General features: G+C 39.0%; 1 protein-coding gene across 11 annotated transcripts in view; it reads right to left on the bottom strand.

Moving 5' to 3' along the window:
* Window positions 1–18,988, bottom strand: part of ASPH (aspartate beta-hydroxylase) — a 221,055-nt gene that overhangs the window by 34,741 nt on the left and 167,326 nt on the right. For all 11 annotated transcript variants that reach the window (XM_069465561.1, XM_069465562.1, XM_069465563.1 and 8 more), the window contains one exon: window positions 16,646–16,783. In XM_069465561.1, the coding sequence (XP_069321662.1) occupies window positions 16,646–16,783 (138 nt within the window). The remainder of the gene's footprint in view (window positions 1–16,645; window positions 16,784–18,988) is intronic.

The following is an 18,988-nucleotide window of genomic DNA, read 5'->3' as shown; positions in this document are numbered from 1 at the left end:
TCATATCATCAGCAAAGAACAATAGTTTGACCTCTTCTTTCCCCATTTGGATACCCTTAATTTCCTTCTCTTGCTTGATTGCTCTGGCTAGGATTTCCAGCACTATGTTGAACAGAAGTGGTAACAGAGGTTACCCTTGTCTTGCCCAGTTCTGAGTGGGAATCCATCCAACTTTTTCCCATTCAGTATGATGCTGGCTGTGGAGGTTTGCCCTATATGGCTTTTATAATTTTGAGGTATGTTCCATCTATGCCTATTTTGTTAAGAGGGCTGAATTTTTTTGAATGCTTTTTCTACATCTATTGAGATGATCATATGATCTTTGTTTTTGGTTCTGTTTATGTGGTGAATCACATTTATGGATATACATATGTTGAACCATCCTTGCATCCCTGGGTTGAAACCCACTTGGTTGTGGTGGATTATTTTTTTGAGGTGCTGTGGATTTTGGTTTGCTAGAATTTTTGCATCCATATTTAAAAGGGATATTGGTCTACAGTTTTCTTTTTTTGTTGTATCCTTTTCTGACTCTGGTATTGAGGTGATGCTGGCTTTGTGGAATAAGTTGGGGAGGATTCCTTCCTTCTTGATGTTATGAAATAATTTCTGCAATATTTGTGCCAATTCTTCTTTGTAGGTCTGATAAAATTTGTTTGTGAAACCATCAGGTCTGGGAATTTTTTTTGTTGGAAGATTTTTTATTGTTGCTTAAATTTCATTGCTCATAATTGGTCTGTTCAGGAGTTCTATTTCTTCTTGATTGACTCTGGGAAGTTGTGTGTTTCCAGGAATTTGTCTATTTCCTCAATGTTTTCGAGTTTATGTGCATAGAGATTTTTATGGTATTCATAGAGGATGTTTTGTATTTCTGTGGTATCAGTTCTCATGTCTCCTTTTTCATTTCTTATTGAGCTTATCTGGGTTCTTTCTTTCTGTTTCTGGTTAAGCTAATGAAAGGTCTATCAATTTTGTTTATCTTTTCAAAGAACAAACTCTTTGTTTCATTAATCTTCCGTATTTTTTTTTAATTTTTTATTTCATTTAGTTCTGCTCTGACTTTAGTCATTTCTTTTCTTCTGCTGGGTTTGGGGTTGGTTTGCTTTTCCATTTCTAGTTCCTTGAGAAGATTCATTAGATTGTTGATTTGTGATCTTTCATGTAGGCATTTAAGGCTATGAATTTTCCCCTTAGGACTGCTTTTGCTGAATCTCAGATTTTGATAACTTATGTTCCCTTTGTAATTTAGTTTGAGGAATATTTTGATTTCTACTTTAATTTCCTCTTTGACCCAAAAATCGTTCAGCAGGTTGTTTAATTTCTGTGACTTTGTGTAGAATTGAGTGTTTCTGTTGGAGTTGATTTCTAATTTTATTCCACTATGGTTGAGAAGATACATGGTATAATTTCTATTTTTTTTTAAATTTGTTGAGATACATTTTGTGGCCTAAGATGTTATCAGTCTTAAAGAATGTTCCATGTGCTGAAGAGAGGAATATATATTAAGTAGTTTTGCAGTGGAATGCTCTATAAATGTCTGTTAGGTCCATTGCTCTAGAGTCCTGTGTAAAACCAGTGTTTCTTTATTTATTTTCTGCTCGGAGGATCCTGGTGTTGAAGTCCTGAGCAATTGTGATGTTGCTATTTATCACTTAGTTTAGATCTAGTAGGGTTTGCTTTAAAAATCTGAGTGCACCTATGTTGTGTTCATAAATATTTAGGATTGTTTTGTCTTCTTGATGAATTGCTCCTTTTACCATTATGTAATGACCATCTTTGTCTGTCTTTACTATTGTTGATTTGAGGTCTATGTTATCTCATACCAGAATGGCTACACCTGTTTTCTTTTGATTTCCATTTGCATGGCTATTTTTTTCTATCCTTTCACCTTGAGTCTGAATGAGTAAATGTGGGTTAGATGTGTTTACTGGAGACAGTAAATAGTTGGATTGTACTTTTTATCCATTCAGCCAGCCTAGCTCTCTTGAGTGGGGAATTCAAGCTGTTCACATTTATTGAAAGATTTGTTAAATGGGATGCATTCTTTTTTATACTGTTGGATAAAATCTTATTGCTTTGTTTTACCGGTTGAGCCATTATTTTGTATTGGTTCTGAACTTTAGCTTTTGGGTAATTTTACCCTCCTTGTTAGTAAGTAGTGCTTGCAGGAAGGAACAAGTTGCACTGTTGTTTTTGGGTCCTGTGACCAGCTCTAGTCCCTCAGGAGAAGCACTCCAATGTTTCAGGTGGTGGGTGGAGCCCTGGAATTTCAAATGAGTCCTTATTCTCTGCCACAGCAGAAGTGGGTGAGAGAGTTTGGCTGGGCAAGGCTGGGTTGGGTGAGCTTGCCGTCAGGCTCCAAGAAAGCTGGCAACTTATCAGTTTCAGCAGGGGTTGAAGGTCTGCTTCCAGCTTCTGGGCAAAGCCACCAGGGAAGGGACGAAGTGGCCCCACCCAACCAGCAAGTCTGAGATCTGGAGGCAGGGCCATCTGAGATCCACAATCTGGCAGTCTGGAGTGGACTTGGCTCTTCTCCTCTCCCCTACCTCATGGTTTCTTCCTGTTATCTGCCAGCAGGCAGGAGCTCAAGTCAGCTGAGCTCCCCCACAATTGCGATGCAGGCCAGGAGGTTCCCTGCCCAGGATCCCAGCCTGAGCTGAGAGCACAGTCCTCCTGTAGGGGGAGGGGTACCCCATGAGCACACCACAGCTAGAATTCACACTGTACTCTGCCCTCTGATCTGCCCATGCAGGCTTCCTGGCCTCCTAAGACTAATTTACATATCATCCCTCCTTGCCCCTGAGCAATGCGATCAAGACCTGGGGGTATGGGATCTGGCCTGGGGGCCTATCCTTGGGTCCCTGAAGATCAATCCCTGACCATGCCAGGAAGAAGTGCACTGGTCTCGAGTTGTCCACAGCGTGCCCAAGCAGGTTCAATGTCCCTCCACCTCAGGGTGTGCCCCACTCTGATGGAGTCACCAGGCAAGCAGTACCAGGGAGGGGTGGTGGGCAGAGAGCTCACAGTCCAAGTGCCACTCATTCTGCTGCAGGTTCCCAAGAGGAAAGGTCTGAGCCCCACTCTCTGTGGAAGTCTTGGTGTGATGGCTCAATTGTCTCTCTCAACCGCTGTGGGTGGGGGAGGGAAAGGAGAGAAAAACGGTCCAAATGGAGGAAAGCTAGCACTCTGGTCGTGTCTGTCCCTCACTCTGGTAGGCCGCCCACCCAGAATGTCCAGGCACTGAATTCACGCAGATCACCCATGAACCACTGGACCCCTGTGGCTCCTGAAGTCTGGGCCAGAGTTGGGAAATGTCTGTGTGCAGATGAGCAAGAGGAGTTGAAGCCCTCTGGGGAGGACAAAGGTGCACAGTGGGTAGAGAAGCAATATGGTGCCTGCAGTCCCAGCTCGGGTCTGTGGAGATGGGAGGCTCCCCAGGGGGCTGGGAGCCTGGTGCCCTGTCCGCAACAAGCTCCCAGCTCACTGGAGGCAGCAATGTCTGGGCTCCTGTGGGCAGAAAATCTCTCCAGCAGTTCAGGAATCCACCAAGGGTCAGAGATGCAAGGGAGGGAGAAACAAACCCCTCCACCTACCCTTCTCGCTGGACTCCAAGACTCTCGGGGGTTGATCTGTGCCGTTACCTTGCTCTTTCCTGTTCTGCTCTACAACTTCTTCCCATGGAGTCTCCTGAAGGTTCTGGCACCCTTCCCTCAGATCCACACCTGACCTCTGTTTGTCTGTTTGTTCATTTTTTCTCTTTCATCTGAAACTTCTCCTTTTTACTGAGACGCTCCAGCAGCTGGTGTCTCTGGTCCTCCCTCTTGCTCCTCTCTCCTGTTTTGCTCACCTTCCATGTTGAAGGTTTCCGTAATGTGTGGTGACCCTGAGCTGTTGGTCCTGTAAAGCTGAGGCAGTGACTGGATGTCTGTGTGAAAGGCAGGGCTTGTGTCTGACAGGCCTCAATGTTGGGTGCATTGTAAAGCCAGCTTTTTTATTTGGGACCCTAAAATATCAGTATAGATGGGCCTATTCTCTTAGGCCATGCAAATCTCTTTAGTTGCTGTAGTAGCAGATGCATTACATTTCTTCTTCGGAAGCCTGTCTGTAATTACTTCAGTTTCTGCTTTCTTGGATCTACCAAATCAGGCACTTCTGTTTTCCATTTTTAAAAAAACTTGCTGACATTGTTATGACATTGTTCATGCTGCTATTGTCTCTTTATCTTTTTTCAAAAAAAAATTTGTACCATTTTTACTCTTTTATGGTCACTTAATCGAGGTTTCACATGGGGGGGCTGTTAAATTCATGTATTTAGTTTTGTTTACTCCTTCTTCACTCATATTTTCTATGTATCTCTAACAGTTAATGTTTTTTGCTGTTTATCTTTTCTTCTACACTACACGGACCTTTTAATAAAACTCAACCGTCTAGTGAAGTTTAGAAGCAAAATCCTGTTGGCCTGCAAAACCTTTTACCAGTCTCTCAAATGTGTCTTAAAAGATCACCAAACTCAAAGCAATGTTTCATATAATAAAGATATGTAGTGGAAGGAAAAGTAAAAACAAACTCCCCAGCATATTTTACGCTGTGACTCAAACTCTGCTAATCCACATATTGATTTCTTGTCAGCCTAACTTCTTTTTGCCTCATGGTCCATACACTTTCCTTGCATCATTAGGTAAATCCTCAATTCCATGATGTACTCAGATGATGATAAAACTGATTGTGATGCTTGAAGCTTAACATGAAATCACTTTAATTTTGTTCTAATGAAACATAATTGGTCTAACAGAGATTTAAATATTTTCTTCTATGTAAGAAGAAAATAGGACCTTTCAGAAACATTTTGCTGAGGCAGTTACTAAATGTTGCACATTGCTAAGTAAGGGGAGTTATAAGGAAAGCCACTACCAGTAATTATTTGCTAGGGTTGACGTAACAAAGAACCACAGATTGGGCGACTTAACACAAATTTATGTTCTCACAGTTCAGTAGCCTGAAAGTTCAAGGTCAAGGTGTCATCAAGTTTGGTTTCTTTGGAGGCCTCTCTCCTTGGCTTGGAGGTGGCCGCTTTTTTCACTGTGGCCTCATGTGGCATTTCCTCTGTACCAGGCATCTCTGGTATCTCTCTGTGTCCAGATTTCCTCATTTTATAGGGACACCAATCAGATTGGATTAGGGCCCACCCTAATGGCCTCTTTTAACTTCACTTTACCTCTTGAAAGGCCCAAACACAATCACCAAATAGTCACATTCTGAGGTACTAGGGAGTAGGATTTTAATATGTGAACTTTGGGGAAGACACAGTTCAGCCCTTAACACTACCGTAGGTTCAAGCTAGAACTGGCTCCCACTAAGAAAGCAAACAGCAGATGGAAGGGGATCAGGAATAAATTCACATCAACATGGGAAAAAGTGAATGTATAGAAGCAAAATAAAACATAGTCATGGAGAAAGGCAGGAAGAGCTATGTTTTTAACATGTGAGCAAAACTTAACACAAGAACTCTCTGGGTCCAGAGTAACATAAACAAGATTAAGTAAGTAACTGTGTGTGATTAGCTGTTAAGAAAAAAGGCCATGAGGAAACACAGACATTGACAGGTGGGAAAAGTCTCAGAGATGTGCATGGACCTTGAAAGGTTCAGACTCTAAATTAAGGAAAAAGATGTGGTCAACGACTATTCTAGGCAACGTTTATGCATTAAATTGCAGTTAGAATGAATTGGTAACAGTGGTGCATTAGTACAATGCATACTAAATTTTATTTACCTGGTTAAGAATATGCTTGTTATTTATTATTGTTATTTTAGGAATTATATATCTTGATTTTTAGAGACAAAAATCAGCTTGCTTAAATCTCAGGCAAAGCATGCCTGTACTTTGCACCTGATAAGACCTAGGTAGCAATGTAATTACCACAGGGTCAGGCGCTTCCCCCTGAGTGCTGAGCTGAGCTGAGGTTATGGAATCAGAGCAAACACCGCAGTGATTACAATGCTGTCACAGCAAATTCTCTTTGCAATAATTTTAATAACACCCCTAAGGAAATTAGCAGCATTAAAAAAGCAATCTCTCACTGGTCCTAATGCATTTTGATCAGATCTCCTTGTTTTTCCAGTCTGAATATAAAGATAAAAGAAAACAGCTGACATTTCTTATTGTGGAAATAAAAAGACCAATAAATGAGAAAAGCAAGGGCTATTTATTCTGAGTTTGCTACAGCAAGAGAGCCAGCCACCATCATTTGTGTTCTGGCAGAGACCCAAAGGCAGGCAGGGGAGTGGAAAAGCTTTATAGTGGAAGAAGGGGAAGGTTTCAGGTGCGTCCTGAGTGGAGGCTTTTGGCACAGGAAAGCTGGAGGTGGCTGACTAGGGAGGGAATCCTGTGTGATCGGTTACGGGAACATGCTGGCTTTCTCTGGTTGGTTTTGATTTGCAACTGTGGACCAAAATCGGGGAAGCTGTCAGTTGTTAATCAAATCCTGGCCATTTGGGGCTGATTATTATGGAAGTCATTGTTTACCTTCCTGGATTGTTACTAGAGAGAACAGTCTCACTTCCTGGGCCATTCAATGCAGATAAGGGATTGGTTTCCTGGGCAGGAGGCTGCACACTGTGGGTCAAAGTTCTATTTTTATATACAGTCTGGCCATTGTCCATTTGGGTATTCGGTCTCCCACCATCCTTGCTGAAGGAAAGGATAACATAAGCCACCTAGCACCGGGGCAAGAGGAGAGTCTTAAATAAATGAATTTTTCTCTTTCTAAAGAGTGGGAGAAAAAGGATTTTTTTCCCCTGAGAGAAAGGAGAAAAAAATAGTCCAGGTCGCCAGGAGAAACACCCAGCCCAAGGGCTTCAAGGACTCAGATGGCAAAAGAGACCCATATTCCTCATCTACCGGCTCAGACAGGCAGGGGAGCCAGCCAACATCATCAGAGGAAGGTAAAAGGGGAGACGAGGTGCTGTCTTCCCTTCCTGCCCTACCTACTGGGAACAGAGCTGTGTCCTGAGGAAGTGACAGCTATGAGCAGAAGCCCCAGAGTCCCTGATCTCAAGGGGCTGAAACTTTCTGTGTAAATAAATAACAAATCACTTCATAAAGAGATAAACAAATTATCTATAATATGCATGAGCATATGCACATTTAAGGCATCTATCTGTGTGTGTATATATTAAGACATAAATCATGACCTGCTGGATTAAACATTTTAGAACCCCTAATGGAGTACCGACCTACAGGTACACTTTGCAATTAACCTGAAATATCAGACACTGTACTGTGAGTTCCCAAAGAGGATCAGAGACAAAGCCAATTCGTAGGCATTTTTTCCCTATGTTGACAAATACTGAAAACTCACTGATTTTGCTTTCAGAAAGAAAATGGCCTTTCAGTTTGAAATAATTTAAAGAATATAAAACATTTTATTCTTTTGCTACATTGCCATAAGTGGCATCATAAGCCACCCTGTGGCCTCAGCAGAGTGCTGACTCTTATTAAGGGCTCACATCTGAACAGCACACAGAACAATCCACGGTGGTGGGTTTTGTTTTGTTTTGTTTTTTGAGTCTTACCAAAACCTTGTAGGAGAGGAGGAACTAAGGAAATCCTTTTGAATTTAGAGGTAAAGAAACTGAGGCTCAAATGGGTAAAATGACTTGCCCAGAGTGTCAGAGCTAAGAACCAAACCAATCTAATTGTGGAGCCCCTTTCAAAAACTTCAGCTTTAAATCACGTAATCATCAAGCTCTGGACCCTGATAGTCATTTTATTGTCATCGTTAGTGAAATTATTGTTGGAATCAAAACGGTTTGGTTTAGAAAGATAAGATTAAAATCTTATGTTAATCTGAAGTTGCCTTCAGCACTTCTTTATACTATGATATTTACTTTTATATAAAATTACTAATTCTATTAATTTACAGTTGACTTCCATTATAAATCTGACATGTTTGCTTCTTTCCCAATCCATTTCGTTTTAAAAGCAGATCGGTGAAAACACTGAAATATTTAATCACACAGAAAGAAATGTTGAACTGCTAATTTAGTACTGTTTAAGTCTCATTTTTGTCCAGGTGAAGTTATTCATACATAATGGATTTCTTAATTAATAAAAGCCACAGTCTGAAGGAAAATGACAGAGGGTGCTATTCTAATCAATCATTCCTATGCACTGTGTCATACCATTGCCAAAATATTCCTGGGCACTCCTCCAACTGTAATAAAACTACAATATGAAAAAAGGCAAACTTATCTGTGATGCTATTTATCAGAGCAGGTGCTCTGAAAAACTCAGAAAAGGATACGAGAATTTTCCTTTTTCCCAGTGTTGAATGCAGAGTTAGGTAGCAGGAGAAACAAATACAAAAGGGATATTTTAGATAGCTTTCAGTTGCTATTGGCTGTTGTGTTTTCAATGTTACTATAGTGTTTTCTATGAATGCGGGTTTTTATCTAAATTGGTCATGGAACAGCGTGGATCAAATAGCTCATCTCAAAAAGGAAAGAGCAAAACTCTTAAGGTTTGATGGCTTTTCTCTGACTATAAGAGATCTATTTCCAACCTAGCAAAGACTTTAATCCATTTTTGTTTCAATTTCTATGTTCAATAACCCAAAGGCATTCAGTGCTTTGATATTTGTGATTTGGGCAGCCACCTACTCAGTTTTAATGAAAATATGCTGAAAAGAGAAAACTTCACTGGAATATTTTTCTCTAAATTTTTCCATTGAGCTGCACAGCCACGTGACACTCCTGTGCCAGCACTGCCAAACTGGAAGCTACACAGTGAGGGGGAACCGTGACAATTCAACCACAAGAAAAAATGCAGGTGGTGCGTTTTGCTAAACACTGTCCAATGCCTTCAAGAAAACTGTACTCTACACCTCACTGGAACATACAGTGTGAATAATTTGAATGAAAATGTGTTATCATGGTAGTTACAGTCACGTAAGGGCCAGAATCTGGGTCATTATTCTAAGTATTTTGGACAAATGGTGTAGCTATCAGATCTAGGTTTCCACTTTAGGATGTCCAAGCCTGAGTGACAATCCATGATCCATAATATTCAAATCTGTAATTTGAAAATTACAATAGAAGAATATCTTGACGTGCAAGTGTTTGTCACCTACATGGTCAGTGGGCTCTGGGTTTCCTCACTCAGCTGGCTCTCTCATGTCACAGTCGTCATAGGCAAGTGGTCACCTTGAAACTACTTTTTTTTAAAAGTCATAACCACATCAATATTAACATTTCTGCAAATAAAGATAGTTAGCAAAGTAAAGCACAATCACACGGCACTGAGTTTTAAACATGAGATGCCACACACACTGAGATTCCGTGCCATGGGGGACCCTGTGATTAACACTCTGGCTTTGCTTTTCTTAAATAAAAGAGTTTGAAACAGGCAGGGCTGAAATCAAGAAGGTCAAGGAAACAGAAGTTTAAAATAACACTTGATATCAAAAAGGAGAAGAACATAAGACACATAAGCAGAGATCAGTAGCTTTGAGGGGCAGTGTCAGGTACTGGCAAGGATATGGATGTTGAGGACAAGGAGACCTTCATGTTAATTACTCCTAACTTCATTCCACTGGGGTCAGAGAACATGCTTTGTATGATTTCAATGCTTTTAAATCCACTGGGGCTTGTTTTATGGCCTAGCATATGGTCTATCCCGGAGAATGTTCCATGTGCACCTGAGAAGAATGTGTATTCTGCTTTTGTGGGGTGAAGTGTTCTATAGATGTCTGTGAGGGCTTGTGTTGGTTTAGTGATGCTCAAGTGTTATATTTTCTTGTTGATACACAGCCTAGTAGTAGTCCACGTTATAAAAAGTGATGTATTAAAATCTCCACCTAGTACTACTGAATTACATATTTCTCACTTCAATTTTATCATTTTGCTTCATATATTTTGGTGTTCTGTTATTACACAGATACGTTTACAACTGTATGTCTTCCTAATGAACTGACCATTATACTACTATGAAATGTCCCTCTTTGTCTCTGGTAACACCTTTTGTCTTCAAATCTATTTTATATGATATTAATATAGTAACAGCTACTTTAGTTCTCTTTTGGTTACTGTTTGGTTTATTCTTTTCCCATTCTTTTACTTTTAAGCTATTTGTGTGCTTGACTACAGTGTGTCTCTTGTAAACAGCACAGAACTGGATCACATTTTAAAAATTTCTTCTGTCAATCTCTACCTTCTGACTGGAGTATTTCTTCCCCGTACATTTAATGTAATTGCTGATAAAGTTTGTTGTTTTGTTATTTTTTTATATGTCATGTCTTTTTTTGTTTGTTTGTTTGTTCCTCTATTTTCCCATTACTGCCTTCCTTTATAACAGATAGACATTTACTAGTGTACCATTTAATTCCCTTGTTGTTTCTTTTTCTGTTTTTTGAGTTGTTTTCTTAGTTGTTGTCCTGGGCATTGCAACTAGCGCCTTTAATTAAAACAATCTAGTTCAGTTTAATATTAATCTAATTTCAAGAGGACACAGAAATTTTGCTCCAATATAAGTCTGTTCCCCTCCCTCCACTGTGCCGTTGTCATACAAATGATATCTTTCTGTACTATAAGCCCATAAACACAATTTGTAAATATTGCTTTATGCATTGTTTTTTAAAATCAGATAGAAGAAAAAAGCAACAAAATTTACACTTTTTTGCCCTTTTATGTTTATCCATGTAGTTATCTTTAGCGCAGGTCTTTTCTTTTTTCTTCATGTAGGTTTGTGTTATCATCCATCTAGTGTTGTTTCATTTCAGCCTGAAAGACTGTCATTAGTATTTATTGTTGAGCAGGTCTGCTAACATTAAATTCTCCCGGTCTTTAATTTATCTGGAAATGTCTTAAATTCTCCTTTAGTTTTGAAAAAGAGTTTTCCTAGATACAGAATTCTTGGTAAACAGTCTTTTTCTTTCTGTATTTGAAATTTATCCCAATGCCTTCTGGCTCCCATGATTTTTGGTGTTAAGTCAACTCTTAATCTTAAAGAAGATTTAAAAAAATTTTTTTTGCAGTAAGTTTCTCTCTTTGTACTTTAAAAGTATCACTTTGTTTTTGGCTTTTGACAGTTTAACTATAATGTGTCTAGGTACGTTTCTGGAATTTATCCTCCTTGGAATTCATTGAGCTTCTTGGATGTGTAATGTTTTTCATCTAATCTGGCAGATTTGGAGCCATTATTTCTTCAAGTAATTTTTCTACTGCCTCCCTCCCCTCTCCCTCTAAGGATCCTGTTATGCATATGTGGATACACTTGATAGTGCCCACAGGTTGTCTTCTTCATTCTCTTTTCCTTCTTTTCCTTGGCATAGACGATCTCAAATGACCTACCTTCAAGTTTGCTATTTCTTTTCTCAGCTCAAGTCTGGTGCTGAGCCCTTCTAGTGAGTTTTTACTTAAGATATCGTACTTTATGACTCCAGGTTTTCCATATGGTTCTTTTCTATAATTTCTATCTCTTCACTGGTATTGTCTATTTGGTGAGACATCATTGTCATAATTTCCTTTAATTCTTTAGACACAGTTTCCTTTAGTTATTTAAATACATTTACAATAGCCAATTTAAAGCCTTTGTCTAGTAAGTTCAGTATCTGGGCCTCTCATGGACAGTTTCTATTGACTGCATGTTTTCCTGTGTATGTATATACCTTCCTGTTTTTCGTGTGTGTTATGTAATTTTTGTTGAAATTGGACATTTTAAATACTATAATGTGGCAATTCTGGAAATCAGTTCTGCCCCTCCTCCAACGTTTCTTGTTGATTTTTGTTATTGTTGCTATTTATTTACTAACTTTCTGGATTAATTTTATAAAGTCTCTATTACCTGTAGTGAATGACCACTAATGTTTCTTCTATGTTAGCTTAGTGGCCAGCTAATGATTGGTCAGCAATTTTCTTAATTGCTTTGAACCGATAACTCTTCCTCCCATTGCTGAGGGCCCTGTATGAGTTAGAGGGCATGTCTGCAATGCCCAGGCCATTGACAACTCTGTTCTAGCCTTCTGCACTTCTTGCTTGTGCAGAGCCTCAAGGTCAGCCAAAGGTAAAAACTGTGATCCTCTCTCAAGTATTTCCTGGGCATGCACACGGCCTGTACATGCACATGGCCTTCTACATCCCCAAGAAGATGTCAGAGCTTTTCAAAGCCTCACATGGACATCCTGTTCTCCAGATTATTTTTAAGGTTTTTTTTTTTGTTGTTGTTGTCGTTGTTATTGTTTGCTTTGTTTTCTTGCCAGGTTCTTATTTGTTCCAGTTGATACTGTTGACCTGGGCATCTTGTGATGCTAAAAAAAAACCCCTCCAATGGTTGTTCTGGGGCTAGAACAACCTAAAAGCCTGGGGCTAGAGCTTCTCTTACAAGCAAGGGCAAATATTAACAACAACAATGGCCTAAGAATGGAGCTTTCCAGGTTGACATAGGTTGAAATAGTGACAACGTCCTGTGTATGGGACTTTGTGAAGCACTGCAAACCTGATCTGTCCCCCCACCCCCGAGTGCCTGCCAATCTGTGGGTTTTACTGCTACGCTCTTGTGAGGTTGCCAGTTTTCAATTCTACCCTGAAGCTGGGAGCAATGGCTGGTGGTAGCTAAATTTACTACCTCACAAACCCTGCTGTTCTTACTGAGGTTCAGCAGTTTTTCTGGAATAAACACTCCTCAGATTGTTGTAAGCCTTTGACTAATGTATGAGTTCTACAAGAGTTGATTTTGATAATTTTTCTCAGTGTTTTCACGGAGGGGTGGATTTATGAAGATGTTCTCTCTGCCATTCTGATGTCTGCCCATTCCCAAATGTTTTATAAGAAATTAAATGATTGAGGTTTCAACAGGAATTCTGTACATTCTAAATATCCTTTCCTATCAAGCAGTGACAATTTCAAGAAAAAGAATGTCTTTATCCCTTGCTCCTGAAATAGCAGGTAGAGAGAATTTTTTTCCTCTCTAGGCCACCCCCTCTCGGTGTAGTAGCAGTAAGAGAGAACCTCCCCCACACTCAAGGAAGACCAAGAAGGATGCCAAATGTGGCACCTGCTTACATGTAAAGAAATGCTTAGTAGTACTATTTTTATATTCCTGAGATTTCTGACATATCTGTGAAACAGCTAGAGAAAATAAAATTTATAGAAACTCATATTGAATCTAATTTCTGAGAACCTACCATGTGTTAGATACTGTGCTAGTCCTGAATAAGATGGACATCGTCCCTGCCGCCTTAGAGTACATAATTTCAGAGAACTAGGAGGCTGTTACAATGCAGTGTGCTAACTGCTTAAAAAGGATATATAAGGTGCTTCTGGGTACATGCTAGGAGGGGCACCTAACTTATATTCCTAGAAGTAGTGGCAACTTAGCCAATGTCTGGAAGGATAGATAGGAATTGGCTGTGAAGGGCACAGAAGAGAAGGAAAAGGGGAAGGGGTAAGAAAAGAGTCCCTCACAAAAAAGGAGGGACTTTCATATGGAAAGGTCTGGTGGCCACAAGAATTCTGGCTGGAATGAAGACAGTAAAGGGCAGTGGTGAGGGAGGATACACTAAGAGGCCAGGTATTTTGGGTAAAGCTGAATCAATGACTGCTATAGTCTGAACGTTTGTGTCCCCCCAAATTCATATGTTGAAATCTAATCACTAATGTGATATTAGGAAGTGAGGCCGTTAGGTGGTGGTTTAGGTGATTGATGTAAATGGGCCCTTATCAAAGAGGCTCTAGAGAGCTGCCTTCCCTTCCAACATGTGAAGACATCATCTATGAATCATCTATGAACCAAAAGCCGCCCTCACCAGACCCTCACAGCAAGAAACACCATCTATGAACCAGGAAGTAGCCCTCACCAGACACTCGATCTGCCGGCACCTTGGTCTTGGACTTCACAGCTTCCAGAACTGTGAGAAATAAATTTCTCTTGTTTATAAGCCACCAAGTTTGTGGCACTTTGTTACAGCAGCCCAAAAGGACTAAGACACTGACCGAAATTGTAAAGTTGCAAAGGCGTATTAACTAAGAGATTACATGGGGAATTAATTTTCACATTGAATGTTAATGTTTCTGTACAGCCGAAGATAGACTAGGAAGAGTGAGAAGTCTATTTGGGGAGCATAGCTTTGGTAGAAGTTTTCACGGCAGCTGAAACACAGTGGAAAAAGCATCTTAGAAAAGGAATGACAAGAAAAGGAGAAGAGAGACTTGGGGACAAGTCAGGTCCACAGTCAGCAAATATCTCGAATAGTGCGGGCGGCCTTCTCCACCTCAATCATGCCTCTGCCTTCCTAACAGAACTCTGCCTTTGTTTGGGCATCCACCTTCCGCCAGATAAGCCATTTGAATTAGAGGAAACTGACCCTTTCCTAGCTTCAGGGGTTGATCTGTTTTGAAGATAATCTCATAGCCCCTTGCCAGGATTCACCCGGAGTAGAAATGTGACTTAACTTGGCCCCGGCAGACTGAAGGGAAAGATTATGTCCCCTGGTTGGTGGAGAGGTGCACTCACTTTCTCCTCCTGGACGTCTGCTGCTCCGGCCTCTTGCCAGCTACTTGGTAGCTCAGACTCCCTTGTGACTGTGCATGCCCATGTGACATGGTTCTCAACAACAGAAGAGGGTCTGCCAGGAGCTTTCCATGAGGCCACATAGGGCTGGTGAGGGGCTCAACGATGCTACGGAGCCCCACACTCTTTCCCTCTTCATCACCAGCTGCTGCCAGCCACCATCTTGGAGTAGCCAGCACAGGGGCAAGGCCGACCAGAAACAAAGTGCACAGACAAGAAAATCTTCCCCTGATTATACTACCCCTGAAGTCAGCCCCACTGCCAGGATTCTAGTTATTTGAGTTAACACAATTCCTTGTTGCTTAAGCTGAGTTTGAATTGCATTTCTGTGACTTGAACTTGAAAGCATCCTAAAAGCTACAGTAGGGAAATGAACTCACAAAGAGACCAAGAAAAAAAGATTGGTAGAGGTGAATCAGAAGAGATCAGTGTGATTCCATCTGAGGGAAGATGAAATTTTACAAAAAAAAAAAAAAAAATTATCACTGACAGTGCTAAATGTAGTCATTTATCAAGGGAGATGTTGTTCCTATACTATTTCTGTTTGGGATAAGGAATGTCAATCTGCATTCATTGTTACCATGCTATGGTTTTCTGATCTATAAAATATTCAAAGGCTAATTGATGGAGGCCTACTCTACAAGTGGACTGTGATGATTATTAAGTGTACTTTCACAATGAAATACAGAGTAAACATGGTCAAGTCAGACCTATTTAATCTAAATACATTAAACCACATTGGAACTTCTCTTTTCCCCAAATAGACCAAATCAATCAGTGAAATCTTGTATGTCTTACAGATACATTTTATTCTAGATGTTCTATAAGACAAAAATACGAAAAATTTTAAACATATACCTAAAAGTAGAAAGAAAAGTACAATCTCCATATATCCATCACTCAGATTCTAGAATTATCAATATTTTGTCATTCTTTCTCTTCCCTCCTTGCCTCCTGAAGATGTAAAATCCATTGTTTGAAAATCAGAATATATTTTCTTATTATTAACCATGTGTAAGTGACAGTTAGATTCTGAGGCCAAAACACCAAAGCTCATCTACCCATAAGATAACATGCAATTTTTTCATGTTTGGTAGAAAACAATATTATTAAAACTATGAGTTAATTAACTGAGTCCCGTTTTATTAATATGTCTAAGAAGAAGGGGGTTTACCCGAGCAAAAGTAAACTTCCGACCGGCTCCTATCAAAATCATAAAGCAGTCTTTAAAAGTTCATATTTAATCTACCAGTATAAAATCTTCTAATTTTTTATAGCTATTAAGTTGTTACAATCACTTAGTTTCTCTATCCTATATGTCTACCAAACATTTTCTAAAAATATAACTGTTTTCTCTTTCCATAGCTTCAGGATCAGTGGTTCTCAAAATGTGGTTCAAGGTCACACGAGCGTTCCCTAGACCCTTGGAGGGGTCTGCAAGATCAAAACTACTTTCTTAGTAATACAAAGGTGTTATTTGCTTTTTTCATGCTCATTCTTTCATGACTGAGAATTTCCCAGAAGCTATGTGATATATACATTACAGCTCTAGTGAGTATATGTGGGAAACAGACATAAGACTCCTCTTGTCTTTTGTTAATCCAGACTTTAAAAAAGATTTGTAAAAATATAAAGCAATTCTAATCTTCTCACTACATTTTTTGTTTTGAAAATATAATTATTTTTTAAAAAGTTATACATATTATCATGTAATGGAGTTGTTATTGTTAAAGAATTCATAAACATATATAAATCTTTCTTTCAGGTTTCATGTGTAACAATTGTATTGATCAATATAACCCACATCAACAAAAATTCCTTCAGGTGCTCAATAATTTTTAAGAGTGTAAAATGGTCCTCAGGCCAAAATATTTGAGAACCGCTATTTCGGACAAACTTCCTTCTGTATCATCTAAACTAAACTTTTGGCTAAAGGGATAAAAAGATTCTTTTTCCAATATTTTTGCAAATGTCATTGGAAATAAAATCTGTCCCCTCCCCGACATTCCTTTCTATGATAAGCATTCTCTTATTTTAAGTAGGGAACAAAGATTCGGTGAGGATGATGTCTAAGTAACACTCACCTTTACTAGATCTGTGTAGCCGGTTTCTTTTGGAGTCCACCAAGGTTGAGCTTTCAGACCATTCACGTTGTAGAGCGAGCGCTGCCAGACAGACGCAAAATGTCCTCTCTTGTGCCCAAGCTCGTACCACTTGTATGCCTGGAAGGACAGGAAGAATGTGCTCCAAACTGTTCTCTCAGTGAAGTGCTTTTATTAATTTTAAAATGACAGACATTAAAAATAAGTATTACTTTGAGACATTTAAATAAAGAGCTTGCTGTTAGGTACTTAAATCTGCTGAAAATCTGTTGAAATCGGGTGAAATATTCTTTCATTGGGTTTTTGATGATGACTTATTCATATAAATGAACGTGTGCATTTTATTTTCACTCTTAGGCTGTGAGCTCCCTGAATAGAGGATCTGTGCATTCAGGTCTCCCCCAGAGCGCCCAGCATGGAGTCTAGGACTTACCTGTTGAATAGTTAAATAAGACACCAGAAGGGACTATCTTTATATTTTAGCTTTCATTTCTATTTTATGTTTCCTTTAAAAGGAAAGGATTATGATTTTAATAATATCTTCAAAGATATTTGCATTTACTAGACTAGAATGCTAAAGTGGAGAGCCATTTCCTTTCATCTGCACTTTCTTTCCCTGTCCACATTTAAGGCGCTACTTCAAGGTGACAAGAGTGCAAATCCTCCATTAAATTAGGTAGACAGAAAGGAAATATTATTCTGAGTTGGCAATAAATATAGTGATAGTCCATATTAGATTTTTTAAAAGGGAATTTTAGTTTGTAATGTATTTTTTTTCCTGCCGTAAGTGATAACATTTGTGGCTTTAGGTTAGCGGTAACATGACACAACTTGCCTCCAAGACTAGCCTTTGCAGGGACAGCTGGCTGCAGAGTTTGCTGCTCCAGATGGCTCCTTCAAATGACGTCCTAACCATATGCTCCCCAAGTGTCCCTGCCCGCACGCTTCCTGCAACGTGCATGCGCCATTGTCTTTGGAATGGGTGGTGTTTCTAATGGCGCACTTAATATTACCCTCTCTGTTATTACATGTCTGATTTAATGATCACTTTTGAAGAGTGATTTCAAATACATTTTTGATTAATAAGAATAAAAAACGTTAACTTTTAAAAGTCTCTTAAAATTCATTATTTCAAATTTTTCTTCATTAGAAAAATAAAGGGTAATAGCAATACCACCTCATATTTGCAATAGCATTTTACATTTACTACTTGCTTTTACGGGTGTAATTTCATTTGATCTTTGTGATTACCCCAAGTATCTCCGTTTTACAAATGTTGAAACTGATGTTAATAAAAGCTAAACCTCTTGAAACTAGAATCCAGGGCTCCTGGCAACTTGTTCTACTCTCCTATTTTTGTATCATTTAACAACAACTATCCGAAACAATTTGCTTATTTAATCATCTTCCCAATTAATATCTCAAATTAAGCATGCATATACATATTTACTTTCCTTAAAATACATGTAAGTTGTAGCCAGAAATTCTTTAAAAATCATAAAGTTAAAGTGCCTAATTGTTGTCTGATTTTTTTTTTAAATAGCATTTACCTTTGCAATTAATTCATCCATTGTGGTTATTTTTATCCAATTTAAATTTAGGATTTTATTTCCTGTACTTTTCAGTGTAAAAGTGAGCAACAATATTAATTACAACAGATTATTCTGTTTTAAATCTGACAGTCCATTAATTTTTGAGTCATCAGCAATTCATTTTAAAGACTAGGCATATTGTTAGAATAATGAGAAAAAAATTATAGGAAAATAAAAAAGCAAATATTATAGCTCTAGTCACTCAACATGCTGGGTGTGTGGGTAAGTCACTTCACTTACAACAGCGTGTTTACACTGTTTATAAGGTCTTTTCTGACACCAACTGTACTACTGCCATCAAAAAGAATGCTTAATTTTGCACTCTCCTGCCATTTGACTTTTGGGAGAAACAAAATTGCAAAAATGATATATCAGAAACTAAAACTCACCTTCAATGATACATGACATAGAGGACCCAATGAATTCAGCTAGATTGCTTTTTTGTAAACATTTAAACTACTTTACAATAAAAATTGCTAGAAAATCTACAAGCAAGTTAGAATCTTCTGAAAACTTCCTCTTTCCTATTTCTTGTCTTATAGGGAATTTTATACGTCTAATCAGGAATACTAAGACAGCAGGAGCACCTGGGCCACCTTCTTAAATGTGTTTTATATCAATGTCATATCCCCTTTCTTAAAATTATTGCTGTGTATGGTTTTCTCTGTCAAACTTCCCCCCCCCCCCCACACACACACAGAAATAGTATGTTGAAAGATTCCAACCCAGAAAA

Source organism: Eulemur rufifrons, chromosome 3 (genome assembly GCF_041146395.1).
Source record: "Eulemur rufifrons isolate Redbay chromosome 3, OSU_ERuf_1, whole genome shotgun sequence".
NCBI lineage: Eukaryota > Metazoa > Chordata > Mammalia > Primates > Lemuridae > Eulemur > Eulemur rufifrons.
Note: the sequence above shows the minus strand (reverse complement) of the source record. Positions and strands in the feature narration are given on the sequence as shown.